The sequence below is a fragment of the Chionomys nivalis genome, chromosome 10 (genome assembly GCF_950005125.1).
Source record: "Chionomys nivalis chromosome 10, mChiNiv1.1, whole genome shotgun sequence".
Lineage (NCBI taxonomy): Eukaryota > Metazoa > Chordata > Mammalia > Rodentia > Cricetidae > Chionomys > Chionomys nivalis.
The window spans coordinates 28,189,664-28,217,159 of record NC_080095.1 but is presented as its reverse complement, the minus strand read 5'-3'; the positions used below and the strand labels follow the sequence as shown (position 1 = coordinate 28,217,159).

General features: G+C 40.7%; 1 protein-coding gene across 10 annotated transcripts in view; it reads left to right on the top strand.

Annotated features, from left to right (window-relative positions):
- Nucleotides 1–229: 229 nt before the first annotated feature.
- Zc3h14 (zinc finger CCCH-type containing 14) overlaps nucleotides 230–27,496 on the top strand; it is a 45,540-nt gene continuing 18,273 nt past the window's right edge. For 8 of the 10 annotated variants that reach the window (XM_057782638.1, XM_057782637.1, XM_057782632.1 and 5 more), the window contains exons 1-9: nucleotides 230–424; nucleotides 734–776; nucleotides 7,566–7,680; nucleotides 11,144–11,184; nucleotides 12,248–12,443; nucleotides 13,739–14,168; nucleotides 14,674–14,834; nucleotides 15,197–15,297; nucleotides 18,853–19,008. In XM_057782638.1, the coding sequence (XP_057638621.1) occupies nucleotides 389–424; nucleotides 734–776; nucleotides 7,566–7,680; nucleotides 11,144–11,184; nucleotides 12,248–12,443; nucleotides 13,739–14,168; nucleotides 14,674–14,834; nucleotides 15,197–15,297; nucleotides 18,853–19,008 (1,279 nt within the window). In that variant the 5' untranslated portion in view covers nucleotides 230–388. The remainder of the gene's footprint in view (nucleotides 425–733; nucleotides 777–7,565; nucleotides 7,681–11,143; nucleotides 11,185–12,247; nucleotides 12,444–13,738; nucleotides 14,169–14,673; nucleotides 14,835–15,196; nucleotides 15,298–18,852; nucleotides 19,009–27,496) is intronic. The other 2 variants (XM_057782633.1, XM_057782636.1) reach the window with 2 other exon arrangements.

The window sequence follows — 27,496 nt, the reverse complement described above, 5'->3', positions numbered from 1 at the left end:
CTTATAACCTGTGGGAGACTAAAATCAGTTAGAAATCATGAAAGGGAAGAAAGGAAACGGTTCCCCTGGTTTAGGAAGGCATAGGAGAAATCAGGTTGGTTACCTGCACGCCATTATTCTCTATGCGGCCAGCAGAGGGCGCCGGAGCACAGATCCCGGACCCGCTGGGGACGTCCGTGCGCATGCGTGCGCGCAGACGCATGCGCACTGGCTCGCGCTGGCACGGGGGCGCCAGCAGGGGCGGGGACACGCAGCGCGCTCGGTCGGTCGGAGGCGGAGCGGCGGTGGCGGCGGTGGTGGCGGGTCAGGCTGCAGGGTGGCAGCCCGCGGCGGGCTCCTGGTAACCGAAGCGCCCCGCAGTGCTGACCCGGCCGCCCGCCGCGGAGCCATGGAAATCGGCACCGAGATCAGCCGCAAGATCCGGGTGAGGCCCGCGTCGGCGAGCGGGCGAGCGGGCGGTTGCCAGGAGTAACGGGGCGGGTGGGCCTGGCCTGCCGTGTCTCCTCGGCGCGGGCCGCCTCTGACAGGGCGCAGGCGCGGCGGCTGGGGGACATCCGCGGGCCCGTGGGGGCCACCGGGGCGGCGGCGGCGGAGGAAAGCGCCGCGCGGGGGTCGGGCGTCCCCTCCCCCACCTTCCTGGGCGGGGAGGGTGGGGGGGTCGCTTTCTCCTGTCGGGGTTTTCACAGGCACCTTTGCTGTTTTTTTTTTTTTTTTTTCCCTCTTTCCTCCTCAGAGTGCCATTAAGGGGAAATTGCAAGAATTAGGAGCTTACGTGGGTAAGTTGGTTCTTGTCATTCGCCTAAATACAATGTAGGCCTTGCAACTGATTGGATGTGTCTGAGTGAGTCGGCCCGAAGCTCTTTGGGTGGTCTACCTTGAAATTGAAGATTCCCTGGTCTCCTCCACCTTCGTTTCATTGAACCGTCCCTAGCAGCACCCCGAGTCCCCACCCAGCTCCATCCCCATGTCCTGTCTAAAGCATTATTTTCAAATAGCCTAAGCTTTTTCTTCCGCAGAGGCAATCGTTTTTAAACTCATAATGTTTGTTCGAATCTTGTTCTGTTTCTCTCGTTACTTTCGTCATGACCTTTAATTTCAGATCTGTCATCTTAGATATGAACACTTGATGCTTCTGGCGTTTGCCACAGAGCTGGTTCAGTGAGTTTTATGTTTTAGGTTTTTTTTTTTTTTTTTAAATATTCTTCCTACTCGAACCTGACTGCGAAGTTCATTTTAACTCTCTTAAAATGAGTTTACTTTGGACAGTGTGTAGCTGTTCCATATATACAGTAAGTCACCACTAAATGTAAGTGATAATGTTTCCAGTTGTACAGATAGAAACAAAGGCTTTGGATACTTGAACCGGGTTGTAGGAAGAGGCCTGGTCTGACTGTACAGCTAGTGGCTACAGGTGTAAATTGTGGGTGACCTAGGTGTTGGAGACCTTTACAGGCCTGTGGAGTCAAAATTGTTGTCATAATAGTTATAAGGCTTGGCTTTGCGCTGTGTTCACATTTGGATTACATGAAAGCAGTGGTTAGAAAGCGAAGTTTAAAGGGTAGTCACGCCAGGTTGTCCTAGAATTCTTAGATTACTTCTTGTAGTTAAAAAAGGAAACCAGTTCCATTTAGAATGTTATTAATGAAACAGTTGATATGTTTTTAAAATTGGCTTCTGAACTGGGAGGTGGTGGCCCAGGATTGTAATCCCAGCACTCAGGAGCGGAGGCAGAGGCAGAGGCAGGCAGATCTCTGTGAGCTCCAGGCTGGCCTAGCCTACAGAGTGAGTTCCAGAACGTCCGTCCTTTTAGGATTTGGTTGTGAGTACACAGAAGTGCGCGAAAGCAGTGGCACTCTGAGCTGATAGGCCTGTTTTAGGAAAGGCGTTAGTGATTTTGAGCTGAGGTTGCCAGTTGACTGTGCTAGCAGCATGTCAACGTGATCCAAGCTAGAGTCATTTGGGAAGAGGAGGCCCCAGGTTGAGAAAATGCTACCACAAGACATGTTTGTGGGCAAGGCTGTGGGGCATTTTCTTGATGGGTGTGGGAGGACCAGTTTACTGTGGGTGGTGCCACCCCTGGTCTGGTGATTCTGGGTGCTTTAAAAAAAAAAAAAAAGCAGGCAGAAAGCCAGCTCTCCACCTGTAATCCCAGCACATGGGAGGCAGGGACAGGTGGATCTCTGTGAGTTAGAGGCCAGCCTGGTCTACAGAGTGAGTTCCAGGACAGCTAGGGCTACACAGAGAAAACTTGTCTTGGAAAACTTGAAAGAAAGAAAGCAGGCAGAGCAAGCCAGGAAATAGCACTCCTCCATAGCCTCTGCATCAATTCCTGCCTCCAGGTTCCTGCCTTTAGTTCCTGCCCTGAGTTTCCTGGATGATGGACCATAGCTGTAAGATGAAATAAACACTCTTCTCATCAAATATCTTTTGTTCTATCACAGAAGTGGAAACTTTTCTACCTTCTAAGAAGTGATAAACTGGTTTTGTTGCACTTAGGTATTTGGTAAGTATGAAAAAAAAGCCAATAGTTTTTTTTTGTTTTTTGTTTTTTTTTTTTGGTTTTTCGAGACAGGGTTTCTCTGTGGCTTTGTAGCCTGTCCTGGAACTAGCTCTGTAGACCAGGCTGGTCTCGAACTCACAGAGATCCGCCTGCCTCTGCCTCCCAAGTGCTGGGATTAAAGGCGTGCGCCACCATCGCCCGGCTAAGCCAATAGTTTTTTATTGCCAATGACAAGTTGAACTTTCAAATGAAAATGAAAGTTTGGGTTTACCTCTGTGAACTGGAGAGCTTCCCAGAATGGATTTTTCTGATGAAAATATGGAGGTATGACACTGTGGCTTCATATAATGAAATGTATCAACATGTCCTGGTTCACCAGCTCATTAAACTAGTATTTTCCAGGTGACCAGTACATATTATTAAATATGCAAAAGTTAAAGGATGCATAGGTGGATTTCCTTGCAACAGTACAAAGAATTAATTGGTGGTGTATTAGATTCTGTATAGCTAATAAATTGCCCCTTGAGTTGTTGAATAGTATCCATGAGATCTAGAAAGGCTGTTAAAATACTCCAACTACGGACGTGTAGGACTAGATTTTCTTTAATTCCCCAGTATTAAACAACTTGATCACACATTAGATGCAATAAACAGAGATTTAGAATTCATTTATCTTTTAGACCAGATAGCAAAGAGATTTGTGGAAGTAATTAAATCCTTTAAAAATTCTCCATTTTAAATTCATGTGGTTAATATTAGTAGATAAAATTCATATCAACCAGAGAAGGGCCCTGAGACTGAACAGGCTAAGAGTTACTAGTTTATGAATTACAGTTGATAGGTAGATTCCAGGTTTGTTTTAGGATTGTTGCACTCCTCATGGGCATGAAAATGAAGCTGAACCTGGACCTTCTTAGGTTTGTTTCTTTCAGGTAACACTTAATGGGCTCCAGCTGTGAGAGGTCTACCTCCCATGTGGCAGATCAGCAATGGCCAGTGTGAGACATGAGCTCCTGTTCATTGAGGCAGACTCATTCCTGTCACTTACTGGAAATTCTAAGCCAATTTTGTTGTTGTTGTTTTTTAAAACATTACCTTATAGTTGCATTTGTTTCTGAAAATACTGGTGGAATTGGGGCGGTGGTATTGCTCTGGGAGAGCGCTGCACTAGAGCCTGTCAGTAGCAGCCTGAGGATCAGGGGCTCAGGTTTGGGGGTCCTTGGTGCTTCTGTTAGCGAAGGATGGATGGTCCCACCTTCCCTCCTTCCCCTTACTTGACCCTAGGTTCCCATAGACTCTTAATACCATCCTTCCCCAAAATTGGAAATTCCTTAAAGCTAACTAGTTCATGATGGGTTCTGGCAGAGGGCCTGGTGTTTACTGACTATCAATTAACAGATATCATCTTCCCATTCTTTGAAATAAAGCATGGTCTTTTTTTTTTAATATTTATTTATTTATTTATTTTGTATACAACATTCTTTTTTTTTTCTTTTTTTTATATTTATTTATTTATTATGTATACAATATTCTGTCTGCGTGTATGCCTGCTGGCCAGAAGAGGGCACCAGACCCCATTACAGATGGTTGTGAGCCACCATGTGGTTGCTGGGAATTGAATTCAGGACCTTTGGTAGAGCAGGCAATGCTCTTAACCTCTGAGCCATCTCTCCAGCCCCCTGTATACAACATTCTGCCTCGATGTATGCCTGCATGCCAGAGGAGGGCACCAGATCTCAGTACAGATGGTTGTGAGCCACCATGTGGTTGCTGGGAATTGAACTCAGGACCTCTGGAAGAGCAGGCAGTGCTCTTAACCTCTGAGCCATCTCTCCAGCCCCCAAAGCATGGTCTTTTTAATGTTGGCAGTTAATTACCTTATTATTTGAAGTTGGCTATACCTCACTGTGTGGAACAGGGTGACTTTTGTTTTCATGATGTAGCTTGTACCAGCCTCCAATTCCGTCTCTGGCTGCTGGGGCTGCAGTCACACACCACTACTAGCTCCAGCTTCTCACATTTCTTTATACCTGAAAAGAGTCCCAGAGCTATGGAAGGTTATGAAGACAGTTCTTCAATAATTATTTGAGTGTTTGTTTTCAAAGTATTGGGTGGGGTCCAAAGAAGAACCACCGTTCTTTAAAGCAAATGGGGTCTCACCTGTGCTTGTGTGGAGCCGCTCAGTGCTGCAGCATTAGACAGTCCAGTGTTTTGTTTGTTTTTTCCTGTTTTTTTAAACAGACTTAAATCATTTTTTATTTTCCTTATATAAAAACCCTAATGTGGTAGCCACAGCTGGAGCCTGGATCCTCTGAACAGAGACTCTGGTGTGGTTTTCACATGTTGATCAGTGAATTCCTGATAAGGAGACTTGGTGAATTACAGTCTCTTTCCAGAGGTCGGTGTCAGGTAGCTGTAGGTCTTAGAGATGGCATCAAAGGTGGCCTTGGCAAAGCAACCCAGGGTGGCAGTGCAGCCCCTGGCTGATGTGTAGCAGTCATCAATGCCAGCCATCATCAGTAGCTTCTTGGACACAGGAACAGAGGCTATGGCAGTGCCTCTGGGGGCAGGGATGAGTTGAACCAACACAGAGCCACAGCGGCCTGTTACTTTGTGTGGTATAGTGTGGGGCTTGCCAATCTTGTTCCCCCAGTAGCTTCTCCATACTGGAACAATGGAAAGCTTGGCCAAGATGATGTGCTCCTCGGATCTACCTTCATGGAACACTTAGCACCAACGTGATCATTGCAGTCCCCAATAACAACGAAAGCCTTGAACCTAGTCCGCTGGCCAGCCCTAGTCTGCTTTTTACTGGCGTGATCTTCAGAACCTCATCCTTTTTAGGGACTCTCCCAGGAAAAAATAATCTCGAATTCCTTAATGGCCAAGGAGAACAGGTAGATCTCTAGGGACTTGATCTTCGTATCCTTAACCAGGTGGCCCAACTTGGTGAAGACTCCTTGTCTTCAGCTTTACCTTCGCGAGCCATGTGGCCTCGACCATGACTGCGGCCCCTAAGACTACTACCCAATCCTCTGCGCAAGCCATCACGGCCTCTGAGTCTTCCAGGCCCCCCTGCTGCATCGGCTTCATCCGTTATTTGGTGTTATTTCAAGAAGCAACAGTCCAGTTTTTAGTCACACTCCAGAGGAGAGCTTCTCTAAACCTTCTTAGCTTTTACTGCTGCCCTCTATTTCCAGTATGCTAATTCAAGATGTACTTCAGAGGTCTATCTGGACTGTCAAAGAATAAAAAGTTTATGGTCACATGCTAATTTTGCATTAGGTTCTTAATTTCCATTGTATTGTCTACTCAGAATACAATATATGAATTCTAAAGGCTTTGCTGAGAAATAATTGATAGAATATGTGAATTCTAAAGACTTTGCTGAGAAATAATTGATAGTTTAAATTGCACATATTTGATGTACATGTTTTCTTATTAATATATTTGCCATGTTTTAATGTGTATATACCCAAAACATCACCAGTCAAATCTACTAGACTGGGTATAGCTCATTGGAGACTCTGTCTAACACTGTGTACATGCTTGAATCCAAGCACCACTTAAAAAAAAATACTCATTAAGTCCTCTCCCTTCCCAAATTTTCAGTAGCTCCTTTGGCTTTGTAACCCGTTCTTACTCCCTTTTTTTGGTTCCCATTCTATACCAAGACAACCACTGATCTTGTGAAATTTAAGAAAATACAAGTTGATACAATGACAGTCATTTCATTGCCACTGTGAGAGGAAAAATAGCTTGTCTGCCCAAGTGTCTTAGTAGTCCTGTCTGTTCACATTTTCTGAGTTAGTAGTGTTGGATCATAGTAGGTATGTCATATAAATAAAGATAAGTTTATTTATTACAATTACAATGGGAGCTTTTTTGATACTTGGTCACTTTATTTATATTTCCTTCTTTATTGCATGCTTCCAAGAAATACTGCCTTCTCTTTTGTCCTGCTTCTATACTGGAGTTTGGATGGAGTTTGGATGTTTCTTTCTTTTTAATGATTTATTATTTTGTATGCGTTGGTGTTTTGCTTGCATGTATGTCTTTGTGAGAGTGTTGGGACACCCCTCCGAAAGAGGAGTTACAGTCAGTTGTGAGCTGCTGTATAGGTGCTGGGAATTGAACCTGGGTTCTCTGAAGAGCAGCCAGTGCTCTTAACATTTGAGCCGTCTCTTCAACCCCTAGATGTTTTCCTTTGAAACAGGTGTCTGGCAGATGAACCTTCCTTTCTGTTTGTGTAGAAGGCATGAGTATTTTAGTCATTAGGAAATTTTAATAAAGACATGTTTGAAGCTGGATGTGGCGGTGTATATTAGTAATCTCAGTATTTGAGAGGGCAGAGGGGAAAGAATCCTGACCCTCCATGGGCCATACGTCTGGGATGGGGCAGATAGACACCTACTTTTTTCAGAAAGAAATTAATTTCCTCATCACTTTGCTTCTTTATTGAAGAGTTGGGCTTTTTACTGGCAGTCATTATGTAGGGTTGCCACTGCCCGGAAGAAAAGTTGAGTTGCCTTTTAACTTTTTTTCCCTCCTTTGATATTAACAATTGAACTCTTGGCATTGTACATACTACCGAGTTCTGTGTAGTTTTAGTGTGTATGATGTTGCTGGAAGTTTATTACATGGAGTAATTGAAGCCTACTTTTACTAAGCAGAAGCATATTCTCTAATGAAAGTACTGTGTAAGAACAGAAAACTAAACAATACAATTATTGGGATAATAATTGTACCTTCTAAAAGTGTCTGAAGTTGATGAGCATTGAGAAGACTTCTTACAAAAACTGGTACATTCTCTCAACTGATTCTGTGCCCCAGGATGCCTAATTTTATCACTGGAAATGCAGTTTCCTCCAATCCCTGCCCTTCTAATTTGGAAGTAGTTTTTGGCATAAAGGGGGAAATTGGGAGCTGAGCTTCCTTGTCCAGCCTGTGTTGGAGTGAGTACCAGTTCTCAAGGCTGCTTCTGTTTTTAAGCACATTGATTTTGAGCAAAAAACAAATATTGAGGAGACACTTAAAAGTTTGGTATACTTTTCCTTTTAACTAGATGAAGAACTTCCTGATTACATTATGGTGATGGTGGCCAACAAGAAAAGTCAGGACCAAATGACAGAGGACCTGTCCCTGTTTCTAGGGAACAACACAATTCGATTCACCGTATGGTATGTTTCTGAATATCTGTTCCTCAGAGCAAAGTCAGAGTTGGTATTCTGTATAGGAGGAGTTCTCCGCAGTCTTGTGAGGTTTCACTGTGGAGAGGCATTCTGTGGGCTGTGCCGCACAAGCCTCCGGAGGTTTCTCCGTCTGTCAGTGGGAAATAGTAAGTCACCTGCTCTCTGTACTTGTGAGGATAACTTTGCTGGTGCATCAGAGTGTTTACAGATATGCCTGCACTGAAGGCGCCCTTGATGTGTGTTCGTGGGTTTGTATTATTGCCTTTAACACTTCATCATCCCCTCCCGTCACCCCCTCCCCACACTCGCCAGCACAACCACTTACAAACAGTGAGCTCCACATTTTGAGCTAGGCTTTCTTTTGGCTTTTATGGGGAAAACTTTTTTTTTTGTTTAAGATGGCTATTCCTGACACATGCATGTCCTCATTTGACAAATATCTCGGTCATCTTTACAGTTTGAAATTTCAAATAAGCAAACTTATTTTTTCATATAAAATATGATTTGAGCCGGGCGGTGGTGGCGCACGCCTTTAATCCCAGCACTTGGGAGGCAGAGGCAGGCGGATCTCTGAGTTCGAGACCAGCCTGGTCTACAAGAGCTAGTTCCAGGACAGGCTCCAAAACCACAGAGAAACCCTGTCTCGAAAAACCAAAAAAAAAAAAATGATTTGAACTACCCTTTATCAAACTACACACTCCCTTAGTTGAGAATAAGCATAATATTAAGTTTAAGAAGCCCAGCTTCAGTTATCAGGCTTAAGGTAGAGCAAGAATGGGGAAGGATAATTAATGCTTGTCTGAGGACAGGTAGGAGATACTCATAAGAAGGCCCACTGACTTAAGACCCATCAGCTACAGTGAAAGCTGATGATGGAGCAAAACTGAGTGAGCACTTACCCTGCTTATTTTGAGTAGGAAGCACTAAGGGAGACGGTGCCTGTTCACATCTTGACTCTCAGGGAAAGAGTATCTTTTTTTTTTTTTTTTTTTTTTTTTTTAAGTTTTTCGAGACAGGGTTTCTCTGTAGCTTTGGAGCCTGTCCTGGAACTAGCTCTTGTAGACCAGGCTGGCCTCGAACTCACAGAGATCCGCCTGCCTCTGCCTCCCGAGGGAAAGAGTATCTTCACAGTGTTTTGGCAGCAGTATGCCTTATGGCTCTTATAGCAACACTATTTTGAAAATCTGCAGAATTTTCTGCTTTATATTGCATAGTTTGGAGCACATTATTAAGAGTACAGTAATCTTTCCGTGTTTAACACACTGCTTCATTGTGTATATATACCCTCTCAAATGATGGCGTTCTTAACTGAGGGAATTATACTATGACGTGAATACGTCTTTCTTTAAAGTCATCAGTGGTTCAGGAATTTGTTTCATAAGTATTGTTGTAACCTGACCTTTGACTAAACCTTTAGATCACTTGGGGTTTGCAGCCCATCTGAGCTAAGCTAGAAGACTGACCTCATAGGTTCTTTCTTAGATGACTTAATGGAATGCTTAAGACAGATTTCATAATATACCGTTAACTTAAAATCAGTTCTCATCTTGCTCCAACTACAGTTTCACATGCCCTCATGCAAGGAATTGTGTCTTCTCTTTGGTTGGTGCTTCACTTTCATCAGTTCACTAATGTTAAACAGACTATCCTGATTTTTAATTGTTTTTTTGTTTGTGTTTGTTTACCAATGTAGATACACATGGGTGTGTGTGCGTGCGTGCGTGTGTGTGTGGCACGCGCGCATTTGTAGGACTAAATTTGATGTTGGGTGTCTCACTGGATCACTCTCTACTTTAGTTATTGAGACAGGGTCTCTCACTAAACCCAGAGCTCAGCGGTTACTTTTAGTCTACCTAGAAAGTTTATCCCAAGCACCCCATCTCTGCCTTACTTGAAATGCTGGTGGCTTTCATCACCTAGCTTTTACATGGGCTCTGGGAATCAACTTCAGGACCTGGACCTGCACCCCGCCCTGCCCAGCGCTACTCTTGTGATTTTTTGTTTTTGCTGTCAATTTTTTAACTTTACACTAAGGTCTTTCTCTCTCTCTTTTTTTTTTCTCATCCTAATTTTTTTTTGAAATCTTGAAATAATTGTGTTCATGAGGAAACTGGCATGTGAAGGGATTCTAAATGGAGCAGTAGGAGACTTCTGGTGTCTATGAGAGGTTGTTGAAAAGGATAGCTATAGCCGGGCAGTGGTGGCGCACGCCTTTAATCCCAGCACTTGGGAGGCAGAGGCAGGCGGATCTCTGAGTTCGAGACCAGTCTGGTCTACAAGAGCTAGTTCCAGGACAGGCTCCAAAACCACAGAGAAACCCTGTCTCGAAAAACAAAAACAAAAAAAAAAAAAAAAAGAAAAGGATAGCTATGCAAGTATGTCTTTTATAAAACTATTAAGATGAGTGTGTTACAGCAAGGTTGTAGCCTGTTTGCTTAATTTTGAAAATAATAGAGTAAAATGGGTTAGCATATTTTAAAATTCTTTACTTTTTTTAACCTCTCAGAATTATGTTGTTCAAGAAGCCATGTAAATAGTTTAAATATTAGCCACTGGATTAGGGTGTTTATAATTCAGTGGTAGAACATGTACTTACTGGAACATGATCCTTAGTTTAACCCTGTGGAGAGGGTGAGAAAGGAGGGCGAGTGTGAGACACACGCACGCACACACACACATAAGTAAAACAGTTGTGGCAAGCAGTATTCTATGTTTGGGATAGTTGCTTATTTTACTGTTAGCTGTATTAGTCTTTAGTCCTTAGAAAACAAGATGACTTTTTTTTTTTTAATCAAGACTTGTCAGATGATGTCTTTGTCTATTTTCTTTGGTGCTGGGGATTGAACCCAGGGCTTTGTGTGTGTTCTTAACATTCTGTTCTGGTTCTGCTGATGCCATGTAATCCTAGCTACCTGGGAGACTGAGGTAGGGAGGTTCATGAGTTCAAGGCCAGCCTAGGCAACTTAGACCCTGTCTCAAGAAGTAAAAAAGAGAGCTGTGGGTGTGTGTCAGTGATATTAGAGTGCTTGAATGGTATGTATACTGCTAGAGGTCAAATTTCTAGGACTTACAGAAGCTGCTCTGCTTCTGAGCCATCTCCCCACCCCTATTTTTTTTAATAATTTATTTAACTTTACTTTATGTGCATTGATATGACGGTATCAGATCCCCAGGAACTGGAGTTACAGATAGTTGTAAGCTGCCATGTGGGAGCTGCGGATTGAACCTGGGTCTTCTGGAAGAGCAGCCAGTGCTCTTAACTGCTGGGCCATCTCTTCAGCCCCTCCCCACTCCTATTGTAAGGCCTTTTAAAGAAAAAAATAATGTGCAGATGGAAAGTCCAGTTCAGTATTATTAAATGCCTTACAAGAGCTAACCTGAATATAATGTCAGATTTAGAGTGGCAATTAAAATTTTTTATTAAGGGAGACTTTGTTTTTTGTCTTTTTAGGCTCCATGGTGTATTAGATAAACTTCGCTCTGTTACAACTGGTAAGATTTGTAAAATTGAGAGCCTTTTGAAATTTTTGCTTGTTATAGCATGTGATCCTTTCCTTTTTAAAGTTATTTATGCTGCTCTTGGAAGAGTATCAGTCAGTTTAAGAGGTGTGGTTCATCTAAATTGTAAGAACATTAAACTTAATGTGATTTGGCAATAATGGACAAGACTGCATTATGTATCGAAAGGAAGTAATTATAAATGTGCCCAAACCTTAACCTTTAAGAGACCTCACTGCTTTATAATTGAAAGTTATCTAAAGGTCTAATATCTACAGTCATTTAATAAGTCAGATAAACTATTATGATGTATAGGAATGCTATTCAACAACTAAAAGTAATCTGGAATGAGATGAGAAAACACAAATATTATCCTAGTATTTAAAACATGTCGATCCTCTTGCAAAATAGTAATAACATAATAAACTATTATTAGTAGTAGTAATGATAAATGTTACTTATTGTTGTGGCAGTTCTCCTTTAAGGACCCCATCCCCCACATTTTCAGCTGTCTTTTATCCCCTAGTGGTTAAAATCTCTTAATAAACACCAACTGCTTTTTAAACTACCACGTTTGAGGAACTAGAAATGTAGCGCAGTTGGTAGATTGCCTGCCTAGCACACATGAATCCCTGAGTTCAGTTTCTGGCACTGAAGAAAAAGCCATGGTAACACGTACCCAGAATTCCCAATACTCCAGAGGTAGGAGCAGGAGAATGGGAACTTCAAAGTCATTCTTGGTGGTATATCCAGTTACCTTGGACTTCATGAGACCTGTTTTGTTTGAAAAAAGAAAACAGCTGGACTGTGATCCTTTTGGGACCGAGTTAGGTGGATCTCTGAGTTTAAAGCCAGCCTGGTCTACAAAGTGAGTTCCAGTACAGCTAGAGCATTTACACAGAGAAACCCTATTGTGAAAGAACAAAGAAAACAAACAAAAGAATACTTTGAAGTTATTACTTTAAAAAAATCCTTTCTACGTTACTGCTTTTGAATTGGTGATGAGAGGAAGGAAAGATAAGAACAAGATTACCAAGCTCATGCATTTTCTTTGCAGAGCCCTCTAGTCTCAAGTCTTCAGACACCAGCATCTTTGATAGTAACGTGCCTTCAAACAAGAGCAGCTTTAGTCGAGGAGATGAGAGACGGCATGAAGCTGCAGTCCCTCCCCTTGCTGTTTCTAGCTCTAGGCCTGAAAAAAGAGATTCCAGAGTTTCTACAAGTTCGCAGGAACAGAAATCCACTAATGCCAGGTAAAGTCCAGTGTCTGCTGTGGTCAGATAGGCGTGTGAATGTGACACCTATGTTAGATATTATGTCCATTAGTTCCTATTTCAGCAATTTCTGGAGATAGTGAAATGATCACAGATTAGTTACTTTTCTTGTCATTTGTTGCTGTTACAAAATCTTGTATTTGGAACATCTTGTATTTGGCTCAGAGTTCAGAAGGCTCTCAGTTCCTCACAGCTGTGGAAGCAGGATAGATAGAGTTCATGGTAGCAAAAGCATATGAAAGAGATTTCTAATATCATAGGGGACGAGGAAGCAAAGAAACCTAAACCAGAACCTGGGTTGGATATTATCAGCAAAAGTTTGTTCTTAGACACTCATGACCTATATTGACCAATTGGGCCCTGAGTCTTAAAAGGATCCATAGCCTTTAAAGTAGCATAGTGAACTAGGAATCTAGTATTTAACACATGAGCATGTATGGGACATTCCAGATTTGTTATTTTGTTTTTATGTGCATAGGTGTTCTGTCTGCATATATGTCAGTGAACCCTGTGCATGCCTCGTGCCTCTTGAGGCCAGAAGAAGGCATTGGATCCCCTTGCACTGGAATTACAGATGGTTGTAAGCCAGTGTGGGTGCTGGGAATGGAACCCAGGTCCTCTGGAAGACCAGATAGTGCTCTGGCCATCTCCCCAGCCCCCTCCATGTTCAGACCATAACAGATCGTGAGCAAGTTTTTGAATAAACTAATGGTGACCAGAGTATGATTTTTTTTTTATTTTAAATGTAATAAATAAAAGTATAAAGTATGAGGGCTAGGAATGGTGGTATAAGCATTTAATTTTTTTTATTTGATTTTTTTATTGTTTAGTATTTTGCCAGTATGTATGTCTGTGTACCGTGCTCTTGTAGCACCCATGGAGTTCTTCAGAGGTTTGCAGCCACTGGAACTGGAGTTACACATAGCTGTTAGTTGCAGTGTGAGTGTTGGGAACCAAACCTGGATCATCTACAAGAGTTCTGAATCACTGAGCTATCCCTCCAGTCCTGGTACAAGCCTTTAGTCCCAGCACTTGGGAGGTAGAGACAGATGGATGGATCTTAAGTCAGCCAGAGGTACATAGGAAGACACTGTCTCAGAAAAAGAAAGAAAAGAAAAATTAATAGATGAATATGATTTGAAAACAATTTGAATATTAAAAAAACCTTCCATATTTTTCTCATTAAAATTTTTTTGAGTAAACATTCTTTGAAGTTTTCAGAATAATAATGCTTTGGTTTTGTTGAAATGCTTTGCTTTATTTTGTCTTACTAGGCATTCTTATGATGACGGAGCTTCAACCCGGCTAATGTCAACAGTGAAACCTCTGAGGGAGCCAGCACCCTCTGAAGATGTGATCGATATCAAGCCAGAACCAGATGATCTCATTGATGAAGACCTCAATTTTGTGCAGGAGAATCCCTTATCTCAGAAAAAACCTACAGTGACACTTACGTATGGTTCTTGTCGCCCTTCTATTGAAATTTATCGACCACCTGCAAGTAGAAATGCAGACACCAGCACTCATATAAACAGGCTGCAACTTCATCAGCAGCAAAACAGTACTCACGCTGCCAAGCAGCTGGATGTGCAGAGCAGCCAGGTGTACGAAGCAGGACGCTTATGTGAACCAGAAGTGCTGAGCAGCGTAGACGACACTTACAGCCCCTTCTTCAGAAACAACTTGGATAAGATGAGTATTGAGGTTTGTATAGATTTTATATAGATTTTTGTAAGATGAGTATTGAGGTTTGTATAGATTTTATATAGATTTTTGCTTAACCAAGCTAGAAACTGACAGTTGTTGATTCCAGATGTAACCTAAGCAACTAAACACATTGCATGTTTATTTTAAATAGTGTCTTCTCTTGTATAGGGATTTTTATGTCATGCACATGTGCCTTGTAATTTTAGCAATTTGAGTTAGTTTTACCCTTCTTTGTCTTTCTGATATCCATGCAGATAAGTCCATTTTAGACTTAAGCAACCAAAAAACTCAGTTTGAATAGTTTATCTAACAGTGCTATGTGTAACCATTATAAAATAAATTGAAAGTTCTTTTGTCTTAGCTATTCGAAGAGATATTTTCCTTTGTTTTACAAGAAACCCATCCCTTTCAAGTCTTAAAGTCATCTTAAAATGAAAACAAATATTTTTGTGATAGAACTTTGTTTTCACTGCAAGATAAGCTTACATGTATCTCATTATAGGACGAAAACTTTCGGAAGAGAAAGTTGCCTGTGGTAAGTTCAGTTGTAAAAGTAAAAAGATTCAGTCATGATGGAGAAGAGGAGGAGGAAGATGAGGATTATGGCTCCCGGATAGGAAGTTTGTCCAGCAGTGTGTCGGTGCCTGCAAAGCCTGAGAGGAGGTACCTGGGTATAGCTGTAAATTAATCTTCAACTGCTTGATGTGGCTGCAGAGTTTTTTGTGGCTTGGGCAGTGTTGGGAAAGAAACCTGGGGACTGCATGCTAATACTAGCTGGATAGGTGCCCTGGTAAATGACTTGCTTAAAATTGGAGAGAATTGCAAAGACTAGAAATTAATGAGGGAGAAAAATGTTAATAAGACATTTTTTTAAAAAGCTATAGGGTTCTAATCTAATTGACATGTTCTAGAAACTATACTGTGTTTAAAACAGAAGCTATATAGTAACAGCATAATAGAAGGTTAGCATGTAAAGAATTGAAATTTAAAACTCATAAAAATACCTTTTCTTAAAACTCTTTTAGACCTTCTCTTCCACCTTCTAAACAAGCTAACAAGAACCTAATTTTGAAGGCTATCTCTGAAGCTCAAGAGTCTGTCACAAAAACAACTAACTATTCTGCAGGTAATTTCAATGTGTCTGTTTTTACCAGTAAGAGATTGCTTCCGGGCTGGAGAGATGGCTCAGTGGGTAAGAGCATTGCCTGCTCTTCCAAAGGTCCTGAGTTTAATTCCCGGCAACCACATGGTGGCTCACAGCCATCTGTAATGATGTCTGGCGCCCTCTTCTGGCCTGCAGACATACACACAGACAGAATATTGTATACATAATAAATAAATAAATAAATAAATATTTAAAAAAAAAGAGATTGCTTCCTTAGACTGAGCTTGCTTGTCTTAATGTTTAAAATAAAAAGGCTCCTGCCAGATACAAAGGCCAGAAGGAAAGTCTTCCAGAAAATGGCTTTAGAGGTTTCAGCGGTTGGAGAGGCTGTTAGAGGAGTTCTTTCTTGGAGCTCTGTTTTCATATGCATAAACTAGATAATACCCACAAATTATACAGGGAATTTTGAGAAAGTTCATGGCTTTCTTATTAACATTTAGCTCATATTATGTATGTGCTTTTGTAGAAAAGAACAAAATTGGACAATAACAAGTTGCTGAAACTAGAGAAATTTTTTGTTTACTTTTGCCATGCAGCAGATTGAATTCATATGCTTGGAAAGCCCTGTTCCACTGAACCACACTCCCAGACCCAAACAAGAAATTTCTTTAAAACTACTATATAAATAGACCAGTCTCTTTTCCCTTGATGGGACCTTGTAATAGAATGTAAAACAGAGAATTGTTAGTTTTTACCCTAATTATAACAGAAGCACTAAAATCATTTGGGGTCACATACTTGGTGTCAAGTGTTTATAACAAAACTTTCTTACAGAAGACTCATTCTAAAATGCAAGGCAGTCAGTATTGTTTTGTGCTTCTGCTGCATTCTGGACTTGTTCATCTGCTGAAGCTAGTGGAGAATTTTGTGATAGAAATTGCCAACTCTGAAATACAAGTTTTTATGTGAATTTGGTGGACGTTCTTAGAGCTTTCTTGTACTTGCCCTTTGTCACCCATGACCTTTTCTGGAAGCGAAGTAAATGATTCTTGGTACTCACCTTCTGCTTCTCCTCATCACTCATTTAAACTTGAGCATACAGCATTAAATAGATTTGGGGTGGTCAGGAGAAGACGAGCGTGTGCTCCAACAGTCTGCCTTTACGTTCTGCTGGGAGAGCAGTGACAATTGCTAAGAATAAGGATTAGAGAGTTCCCGTGACCTTGACATTCCTTGCTTTGTACACTTTTTTTTTCACATTTTTGAGTATTTTGCTAGAGTCCATAAAAGTGCATTGGATCCCCTAGAGGTAGAGTTACTGATGGTTGTGAGCCACCATTTGGGTGCTAGGAATCCAACTCTAGTCCTTTGAAAGAGCAGCTGTCTGAGCCAGGCGGTGGTGCAGGCCTTTAATTCCAGCAGGCAGATCTCTCTGACTTCGAGGCCAGCCTGGTCTACAAGAGCTAGTTCTAAGGACAGACACCAAATCTACAGAGAAACCTTGTCTAAAAAACCAAAAGAAAGGGAAAAAAGAGCATCTGTACAGAAATTAATATGCCTTCCTACTGAGGAATCATGCCAGATACTCAAGCGTGAATAGAAGGAGGTCTGTATTCTTTCTGGCTAATGCACAAAATGGGACCAGCTTTAAACAGAACGTTTTACTAGCTTTATAGCTATGCCTTAGGCTTATGCATTCTGTGTGTGCTGTCATCCTTAAATCTCATCAGTTCCCGCCTCTAAGTCACACTTGGAACAATTTAAACAGGCTACATACAAGTCTGGCCATTTGGACAAATGGAAAATTTACACAGCAAAAGTATTGTCACAGTTACTTAAGTATATCTGTGTTTTGTGTCTGTCCCATTCACCCATAGTAGGTTATTGAGGGTCATTCTGCCCCATGGCAGAATTAAACTTTTCCTGGAAAGAACCAGGACTTGATGGCAGTTTGGGACTTAATGGGGAATGCTATTCAGTTCCCAGTGCTTGCCATTGGAGACCTGTTCTTTGAAATAGGGATGAGCCTAAGGGCAGGTTAAGGTGATTTCCTTTTGCTTTTGGAAGTAGAGGTAACTGGAAGCATATCAGTGAACAAATCTTTTGGGGAGAAGTTTTTTTGTTTGTTTCATTTGAAACAGATTCCTATTATGTAGCTAAGACTGTCCTGGAACTCATTTTGTAGACCAGGCTGACCTGGAACCCAGCAAAGAGATCTGCCTGTCTCTACCTCCCAAGTTCTGGGATTAGAGCTATGTGCCACAACACGAGAATCTTAGTGAACAAATTGTTCACTAAAAAGTAATAGAAACATTTCTTGGCAAACCTAAATTTTAATTATGTTACACGTATAAAATTGTCCTTTCCACAGCTTCTAACAAGTCTAATCAGTATACTAAGTTTTGAGTTATATTGGTGGTACCTCTCCTTGAGCTTCTTTGTGCAGCTTATTACCCAAGCAAGTTTAGTAGATCCTGTATAGCATAAATTTATTGCTAACAGTTTCTTCTAGATCACAGCCAGTGCTCTTAACAACCGTCTCTCTATTTCACAAGTAGACTATTAGGCTGTAGAGATGATTTGGCACTGGCTGTTCTTCCAAAGGATCTGGGTTTAATCCCAGTACCTATTTCGTTGCTCAGAACCATCCATAACTCTCCTGACCTCCACAAAGGCTCCAGGCCTGCACGTAGGTACACATACATACATATTGGCAAGACACATAATTCTAAAAAGGAAATTTAGAAAGTAGTTGGAGATTCCCACATTTTAAGAAATAACGTTAAGCCTGGTTGTGCATGCCTGTAATCCTAGCACATGGGAAATAGAGGCAAGAGATTAAGATAATTTTCAATTTAGTGAATTTGAGACCAGCCTGATAGCTCAGCGGTTAAGAGCACTGCCTGCTCTTCCAAAGGTCCTGAGTTCAATTGCCAGCAACCACATGGTGGCTCAAAGCCATTTGTAATAAGATCTGGTGCCCTCTTGAGGAAGAGGCCTGATTGTCCTCATCTACTTACACTATGAAACCCACTATGGACAAGTTCAACAGAACCGCCATATATGGGCTGCCCATGCATTGCCAGGGCATAAATTTCATTTTCATTTCATTTTCTGGTCTATAGTGAGACCTTGTCGCAAAAGAACTTTTAAAAAATAGCATTAAAATATTCTTTACTTATTTATGTTACAGTTTGAAATCACTGTAAGACCCTGTCATTGCATTTGATTTAAAACGACTACATACGTGATAAATTGTATTGTGACATATAGTTTTTGTTTTGGGTTTTTGAAGCAGGCCTTCACTATGTGTAGTTCAGTCTGGTCCAGAACTCATTGTAGATTCATTGCCTCAACCTCTTTAGTGCTGAGACTCAAGCTTTAGATGCTGTTTACATAGAAGCAAGGCAAATAACTTGAATGTCTTTCTTGGGAATATTATAAGAAAAACTAGTTTCTTTGTTCTGAACTCCATAACTAATCTGAACCCAAGGATAGCATTCCAGTGTTGTTAACTGTGACGTTCTGAAGTAGTAACCATGATTATATGTTTGTTTCTTTTGTTTTTATGTGAAGTTCCACAGAAACAGACACTTCCAGTTGCTCCCAGAACTCGAACTTCTCAAGAAGAATTGCTAGCAGAAATGGTCCAGGGGCAAAGCAGGGCCCCCAGAATAAGTCCTCCTGTTAAAGAGGAGGAAGCAAAAGGAGATGGTACAGAAAAAATTCAAGGTAAGAGTTAACCATTTTATTTACACTTTATCCTTGGGATACTAAATATTTTCAAATAAGTTTTTATGGAATATTATTTGCATTATGAAGAAAGTGACAAATTGTGTACACAAAGAATGAGATCTTGTAGAGAACTCAATGCTTTTCAGACACTTTAAAGTTTTTATAATGAAAAACTGAATGTTCTCAAAAGTAGAGAGATTGTTGGTGAACTGCCTTGACTGTATCCCCAGCCTTAATCATTAAAGATTTTTCTCAGGATTAGAATAGTCCTACTCACAGATTCATTAATATGTGTTTGTCTAGTAAATGTGTAGGCGTCTGGAAGTGCACGCTTGTAAAGGTCCATTAGAGCCTGTGGGGCTGGTTTTCTCCTTCCACCATGTGGGTTTTGCGGTTCCAGCTCTAGTTACCTGGTTTGGCACAAAGTGCCTTCACCTGCTAAACCATCTCTCTAGCCTTTCTTTATCTGTCTGCTGTCCCTACTCCTATTCCTCTACCTTAAAATCTCAAGTTTCCTTGAAACTTCCTCCTAGCATCCTGTCGCAGTGTCTTTTCCTATTTGTCTTGGTGGCGCTGGTTTGGCTTCGATGCCTGACGCCTTGGAAACAGTAGCTTTCACTAATTGTTGTACTTCCTTTTTCTTTTTTTTTTTTTTTGGTTTTTCGAGACAGGGTTTCTCTGTGGTTTTGGAGCCTGTCCTGGAACTAGCTCTGTAGACCAGGCTGGTCTCGAACTCACAGAGATCCGCCTGCCTCTGCCTCCCGAGTGCTGGGATTAAAGGCGTGCGCCACCACCGCCCGACTGTACTTCTTTTTTCATTTTTATTTCTACTGCCTCCTTTTTTTTTCACCTTCTTTCCACCCAAGCTTCTACATACCAAAGTGCAACTCTGTCGTGTGACTTGGTATGTCTCCCTACTCTGTCCCATCTTTATTGCCCAGTATTGACGCCATTATTGGATCTTCCACAGCTGTGTTAATGGGCCTTTGGGTGTGCTTGCTTCTCTGCTACTTCCATACCTATTCTTTCCATTTACAAAAGAAGAGACTGAAGTGTGTTTCTTTTATCACTTTTTCTATTAAGGTCATATGTAAAGGGGCATCAGTATCTTCAGTGTCTTTACTGAACATTTTCTTAAATATATTTTTAGAGATGCATACACTGTATTTTTTTTTTATTGTATTTAATCTACATTCTTTCCCCAATGTCTCCCATATTCCATTCCCAACTTTGTCTTTTTGTTTGTTTTTTTGTTTTAAATAGCCCCCTGGTTCTAATTTGTGCTGCCTGTATACTAATAGGTGGCAGATTATCTACTGAAAGTTAGTCAGCCTACGTACCAGAGGTCATACCCTTAAAAGAAAAGTGACTCTCCCTCAGAAACCATTATCTTCTCAGTAGCTCTTCAGCTAGGAGTCAGGGCTTGTGAACCACTCCTTGTTTCTGTCAGGAATGGTTATTGGATTAATCTTGTGCAGGCAGCTGGAGCAGCGCTGTGACTTCATGGGTATAGTTATGCTGGCATGTCCAGAACACAGTTTTGTTCTGTCTGTCTTTAAAATATGTACTTACTACCTCTGTAATTATTACTCTATCAGCTGCTGTCTATGACTTGCCTAGATTATTGGGATGATAGCCTTCCAAATCTGTGCCTTCTTTCTCATTCTCTTTAAATTTTTAACATTAAAATCACATCATTTCTTCCTTATTCTTTTGAACAGAAATCACTGCTCCTCTACTGAAAACCCCCTGGTGGTCTTTTTTTCACTCCAGTTTTCCACCAGCGCCTTCCCTGGCCTTATCGGCTACCTCCCTATCACTCCCCTCTGATACCCTGTTTCCCATGTATCTCTGTCTCTTTTCCAGTTCCACATCTTCATACTCGCCCCCCACTATACTACCAAAAATCCCTTTTCTCCAGCAGGTATATGAAAATTATGTCATTGTTCTGTTTTGAAATCTATACTCAGGAAGTTCATTTGAGACCTTGTGTTATGTCTGCAGCCAGTATTTGCCCATCTTTTTTCTACTCTCAGGGGTTGTTGAAACCTTGTCTGTTATGATCCTGTCCCTCACTCCCTTCTTTAAATCAGTGATCATATTTTTTAACTGTACAATATCGGTGGTCATTTTAGAGTATATATACTTATATATCTTAATGTATACATTGTGATGTTGAGCATAGTAATCTAAAAGTGATAGTATTACTATTAGTATTAAGTATTATTAATTTAATTGAAGCTTTAATATTTTCTTTGGTATCTCAGTGAATAATGTGCATACAGTGCTACATTTAGAGATGTGTTCCTGTTTAAGTGCTTTGCTTTGTCTTTATGGGCTCTCCAGAAGAAATAACTGTAAATGAACATGCAAATACTTTTAAATATGTGATGGGTTCTATTCCAATAAACCTATGCTTCTTGTTTTTCTTTATCTTTTTTTCTTTGAGACGGGGTCTCGCTGTGTAACTCTGGCTGTCCTAGAACTATGTAGACCAGGCTGGCCTCAAACTCAGAGATCCCACCTGTCTTTGCTTCACTAGTGCTGGGGTTAAATTAAGGGTGTACATCACTGTGCCCAGCTAAACCCATGTCTTTTGAAAATATTTGTCATAAATTCCTTGTAGACTGCCAGGTGGTCCAACACTCAGGAGGCAGAGGCAGTCGGATCTCTGTGAGTTCAAGGCCAGCCTGATGTACAGAGTGAGTTCCAGGACAGACTCCAGAGCTACACAGAGAAACCCTGTCTCAGGGGAAAGGAAAAAAAAAGTTCGCCTAGATGGCAGGCTTGGTGATACATGCTTGTAATACCAGATACTTGAGAGGCTAAAGTAGGAGGCATGCAAATTAGTGCTTCCCTGGGCAACTTAAGACTGTCTCAGAATGAAAAGTGAAAATGCTGAGGTTATGTCTCAGTGGTGGGGTGTCTGCATGAAGCTTTAGGATCAGTCAGCCTCACATATGTAGCTTTCTTTTAACCTGTTTAGATAACTTAGTGTTACTCAATTTTGGTTGGACAAAATTATCTGATACAGGGTTTCTATTCAGTGTAACGTAGAGTAGTAACTGTAAGTATACAGCATTAACTGTCTACACTTGTGATCAGACACCATCATAAAACACATGGCTTAATGCCTCAGCTGCCCAACATTATAAGAGATTATCTTATACTTAACAGTAGGCTAAGAATAGTCATATAGTCATAGCGCAGTGTATTCTGAGTGTGTATTACTTTCACACCTTGTAAAGTTGAGAAAATGGAAGTCATTAACGATCATAAGGTGGGCGCCTGTGTACTTGATATGTCCTACTGGACAGGAAGCACTGGAAGATTGTTACTAAAGAGGAGTGTTGTGTTCTGAGGAAGGAAACTCACACCCACTTTTCTCAACTGCCCTGCTTGAAGGTAAGCATTGAAAAGTTTTGTATTATGTGGTATTATAGGCAGTTTCACATCTATGAACATTTGATGTTTGAGTGGTATTCTGTGTGTGCTTATGCACGTACATGCATATATACATTGAACAGTATACTGCATGGAGTTCTATAACTGTTTGCTCCATTTAACAGGTCATAGAGACAAGTACAGTAACATAGTAATTGCAAAGTTTTGGGGTGCTAAATCCAAGCCTTGCCCTTTACTAGCTGATACAAACCTTTCTTTGCCCTAATTTCCTAATCAGTGGCTAGGTATAACAATAATCTTACCTGCTTCACCATTATTTTAAAGAATGTATTAAGATATTCAGGTTTCTTTGTTAATGGACCTTTTTATGGGACTCTCTGGAAGAATTTTTTCAGTTTTCATGTAAAGCTGGCATGGGTACCACAAGCAATTCAAGGGTCATCTGCTAGGCTATTGAGTACTTTGTTTCTGTGTGATCTCTGTTAGGCCACTCTCCTGATGTTGTCTTCCTGGTAGCTTGCTGCCCTGGCGAATGAGCTGGTTTGCAGATAGTTCTTAATGGGGATATGCTGTTCTTAACATTGATCTGGATGTATCTGTCAGCTAGGTGATCTTAAATGCTATTAGAATTCAGAGCCTTATAAGTTTTGTACACTGTCTTTTATTTGAATTAAAATTTAAAGAGTTATATTAATTTATAGGTAAATAATGATATTTATATAACGATTGTTTTATATGTTTGCTTCAACAGTTAGTTGTCTTTTGAGATAAGGATTCTTTTAATGTAGCCCTGGCTGTCCTGGAACTCTGTAGACCAGGCCGACCTTAAACTCAGAGCTCCACTTGCATCTGCCTCCTGAGTGTTTTAGTTTAAAGGTGTGTGCTGCCATCACCCAGCTCTTTTTTTTTTCTATAATTATGATCTGTAGCTATTTGACTAGCAAACCAAAGACTATAATTTTAGGGGCGTGTCTTTCTTCCTTTCTTTCCTTTCTTTCTTTCTTTCTTTCTTTCTTTCTTTCTTTCTTTCTTTCTTTCTTTCTTTCTTTCTTTCTTTCTCTTTTCAAAACCAATTTGTGCTGCCCCAAACATTCTTAGATTTGTGGTCTTCTAATGAAGCCTTACTGGGGACTATACTCTTAAAGAAAACTGACTGTGCCTTTCTCTTGCCAGAGGTAGGATTTTGTTCCTCCCCTCTCCATACTGGAATTTGGTCTGGTTTGGGCTCAGTATCTCAACCACTGTAGCAATGTAATTGGTTACTCCCATGTAGTTTGCACCCATAGGCATGTCTTGCCAGGCATTGGTTATTGTTGTAGTTTCCAGAGTTTATATATAATTGATTACTTTTCTCCTTTGGTGCATGGTATGAAACTAGCCAGGAAGAATAAAACTTGAGTTGTGAACCAACTTGATTTGATCGTGTCCTGTGACTCAAGAATGTGGTATCTTCAGCTATAGGGTCTTACCATCAAGTTCTGGGCAGTAGCTAAGAGCATTGACAATAACCTGTAATGTTACTGGCCAGTAACTCCAAAAGAAGTAACTCATTCCTGGCACCAAGTTTTGTTAGTCTCTGGTGTTGAGTAGGAACATTGCTTTGTTAACGAAGTGACTTCATTTTAACTCTGAGCTAGCAAACATGGTGATAGAGATTTCCATGTGTCTTTTTTTGAAAGGTCTTTATTGTCATTTATCTCTCCCATACTCCTCTACCTTGCCATCTGCTCCTTTACCCCACATTAATCCTTCCTGTTCTGTTATTTCACTTTAATCCTTTATAGTAGTCCATTCTATCTCTTCTTCCTCCTTCAAAGTTCCTCTCCATGGCTCCTTAGTAATTTCCTGACCTCTATGAAACACACATATCTGAAGATTCAAAGTTAATGTCTACAGATGGAAGAAAATGTAGTATTTGGCTTTCTAGGACTGGGTACCTCATAAGGATTGTTTCCAGCTTTAAAAGATTTTCCATGTAAATGATTTGGAAAACTTAATCGCCAGTAAGGTAGCTGGTGTAATTTATTTTAAAATGCTGCAAAGAGAAGATATGCTATGTAACAGGACTCACATAGGCGGTTTATTGGAAGAGGAGGCAGGCGGGGGCGCGGGGAGGCGGGGAGGCAGAGACCAGTCCTTGGGGACAAGAGTGGCAGAAGGGAGAGAAAGAGATGGGAGATGGACAAGGCCTTTAAAAGGTAACATAGTGAATGTGCACAGGAGATGCTCTCAGTAGCTGCAGCTGATGATGTATCCCATCGGGACCCCAAGGGCAAGCCAGTACACATGCCTGAATATTTACAATAGCAACTGCCCAAGTCAATAAATAATTTCAACTTGGTCTCCATGGAAACTCCCTACTTCCTTTTTTTGTAAAAATTAGCCACTTGAATGCTAAAATTCATCTGGAAATAGAATCTAGAGGAATCAAAACTATTGAAAATAATACTGGAGAAAATGCATAATGAGCCTGACTGATGAAGTTATGCATACACTGAGGGGCAGTACCAAAGTCCAGGTAGCCATGCGTTCCTCATCAGTTGATGGGTTGTTTTGTGTTTTGTTTAGTTTTGTTTTTAAACAAGTGCAATAAAACAATTCAGTGAAGAAAGAATAGTGTTTAGGGAGCTGGAGAGATGGCTCATCGATTAAGAGTATTGCTTGCTCTTCAAAAGGTCCTGAGTTCAATTTCCAGCAACCACATGGTGGCTCACAACCATCTGTAATGAGGTCTAGTGCCCTCTTCTGGCCCACAGTTGTACATGCAGACAGAATATTGTATACATAATAAATAAATAAAAAAAGAATAGTGTTTAACAAATATTACTGGGTCATCTACGCTTCTGAATGAAAAATGAAATTGTTGGGAGTCTTCCCAAATATATAAGAAACAGCTCAGAATGAATCAGAAGACCTGCATTGTTGAGATAATTATAAGATTTTTTTAAAAAAAAAATACATTTATTCATTTTACATATATGAATGCTCATCTGCATGTGTGACTTTATGCCAAAAGAGAGCGTCAGATCCCACTATAGGTGGTTGTGAACCGCCATGTGGTTGCTGGGAATTGAACTCAGGGCCTCTAGAAGAGCAGTCAGTGTTCTTAACCTCTGAGCCATCTCTCCAACGCCAGTTATAAGACTCACAAGGAAAAAAGTAAGTATAAATACATGTCCTTGAATTAGGGAGTGGTTCCTAAGAATACCAAAGCACAAGAAGCAAAAGAAGAAATAAATTAGGCCACTAAATAAAAACCTGTTTCAGAGGAAATTGTCCAAAAAAGTACCCATAAAATGGGAGAAAATATTTGAGAAGCTTATATCATATCCAAAGCAACAGAGATTATTTTTCTGTTTTAAAAGTAACACCATTTTGATTGTTTGTTTGAAGTGGTGCTGAGGAATGAGTCAGGGTCCTCTGTCCTTGGCAGGCTCCACTACTGAGCTGTGCCACCACTGTCCCTCAGTTATAACGGTGCACAGTTGAAGTGGGTTACTGGGTCAGTTTTAAGAGATTGGTCTGTGATTGTGAGTCTAGTTGCCTGCCCTGTAGAGAATGCCAGGGTAGTGCTGTCTTCTACTGCTATCAGAGGAAACAGAATTTTACATCAAGCAACTGAACATAATCCAAAGCTCCATACTTGCTTAGTTTATGGAGTGGCTCTTCAGGGTTCTTAACACATGAAGTAAATAATAGAAAGTTCTTTGAGTGTCATGTGTCTCTGCTCAGCCAATCAGAATTCAGGATTATTTTGTATGTAATAATAGAGTTTATTTGCAGAGGAGCTGCTAAGTAGGTAGGACTTAAAGGACACAAGTGTTGGTGCCAGTGCTCTTAATTGTCAAAGGGAATATTGGTCTGGTGTGCTCAACTTTTCACAGTATGAATTCTTGCTCTAGAATTATATCACCTTGTTTTTTTTATTTATAGGTTTTAAAGTAGTTGCTAGCACTTTTAAAGGTGACATTGGTGATTACTTTTACTTTTGATGAAATAATTTAATGGCCTGTGAAAATGCCAAGAATTTTATGAAAATGTCATCAAAGTTTCCATCACCATCTTTGCCAGTTTTCCTCTCACCAGAGCCAGCTGACTTATGTTCTCTGACAAGTGATTCTTGTTCACTAAGCGAGCTGGACAATATTTCCCACCTTTTGAGGAAAATAGCAACTGATATCAATGAAATTAAAGGAATGAAAGCAGCTATTTTGACAGTGGAAGCAAATCTTTTTGATTTGAACGTTAGAGTGTCCCAGAACGAAGCAAAAATTTCATCTTTAGCGTTTAAAATGAATGATTATTCAGCATCAACATCTGAATGCAACAGAGAGTTGGAAGATTTTCAAGAGAGAATAGAATTTGAATCACAGTCAAAGGCTACTGATGTAAAAATAATTGGCTTCCTAACAAATACTGAGAAAGGTAAATTTTATGTCTTAGTTGCTGATCCTTAGATGTTTCCACACTATAACTAGCTCTGGTATAGAGGCAGCAGCACATAGAAAAATAAGTTGGAGTTTTCATTAGTTGGAACTCTGTATAATAACTTGGCAGTCTACAATGTATGAAACTTCAGCAATGCCTTTTTGTTGCTGTTTGGAGGAGCTGAGGACTGAATATAGATCTTTGTACATGCTCAGGCAAGGACTCTGGGTTATAACCTCCTTAAAATTGTTTTTGGGAGTCAGCTGTTTTAATACCAGAACTCAGAAGGTAAACTCAGGTAGATGTCTTGAGTCCAAGGTTAACCTCCATGTAACAAGTTCCAGGCCAGCCAGGCCTTACATAGTAAGACACTGTCTCCCAAAAAGGAGGCGGGGAGTGCATGTAACAAGTTCCAGGCCAACCAGGCCTTACATAGTAAGACACTGTCTCCCAAAAAGGAGGCAGGGAGTGTTTGGGGTAAGGTTTTGGCTAAGTTACCCTTGGTGGTGTCAATTTGTGATCCTCCTACCTTGGATTCTAAGTGCCACCGTTCCGTGCTTAGGGTGATGCTTTGAAAAGGTGTGTTAAATAAAACTTGAGAGGAAATCATTCTCTTCAGATATTTCTGTTGTGTTATTTTGCTATAAGACTG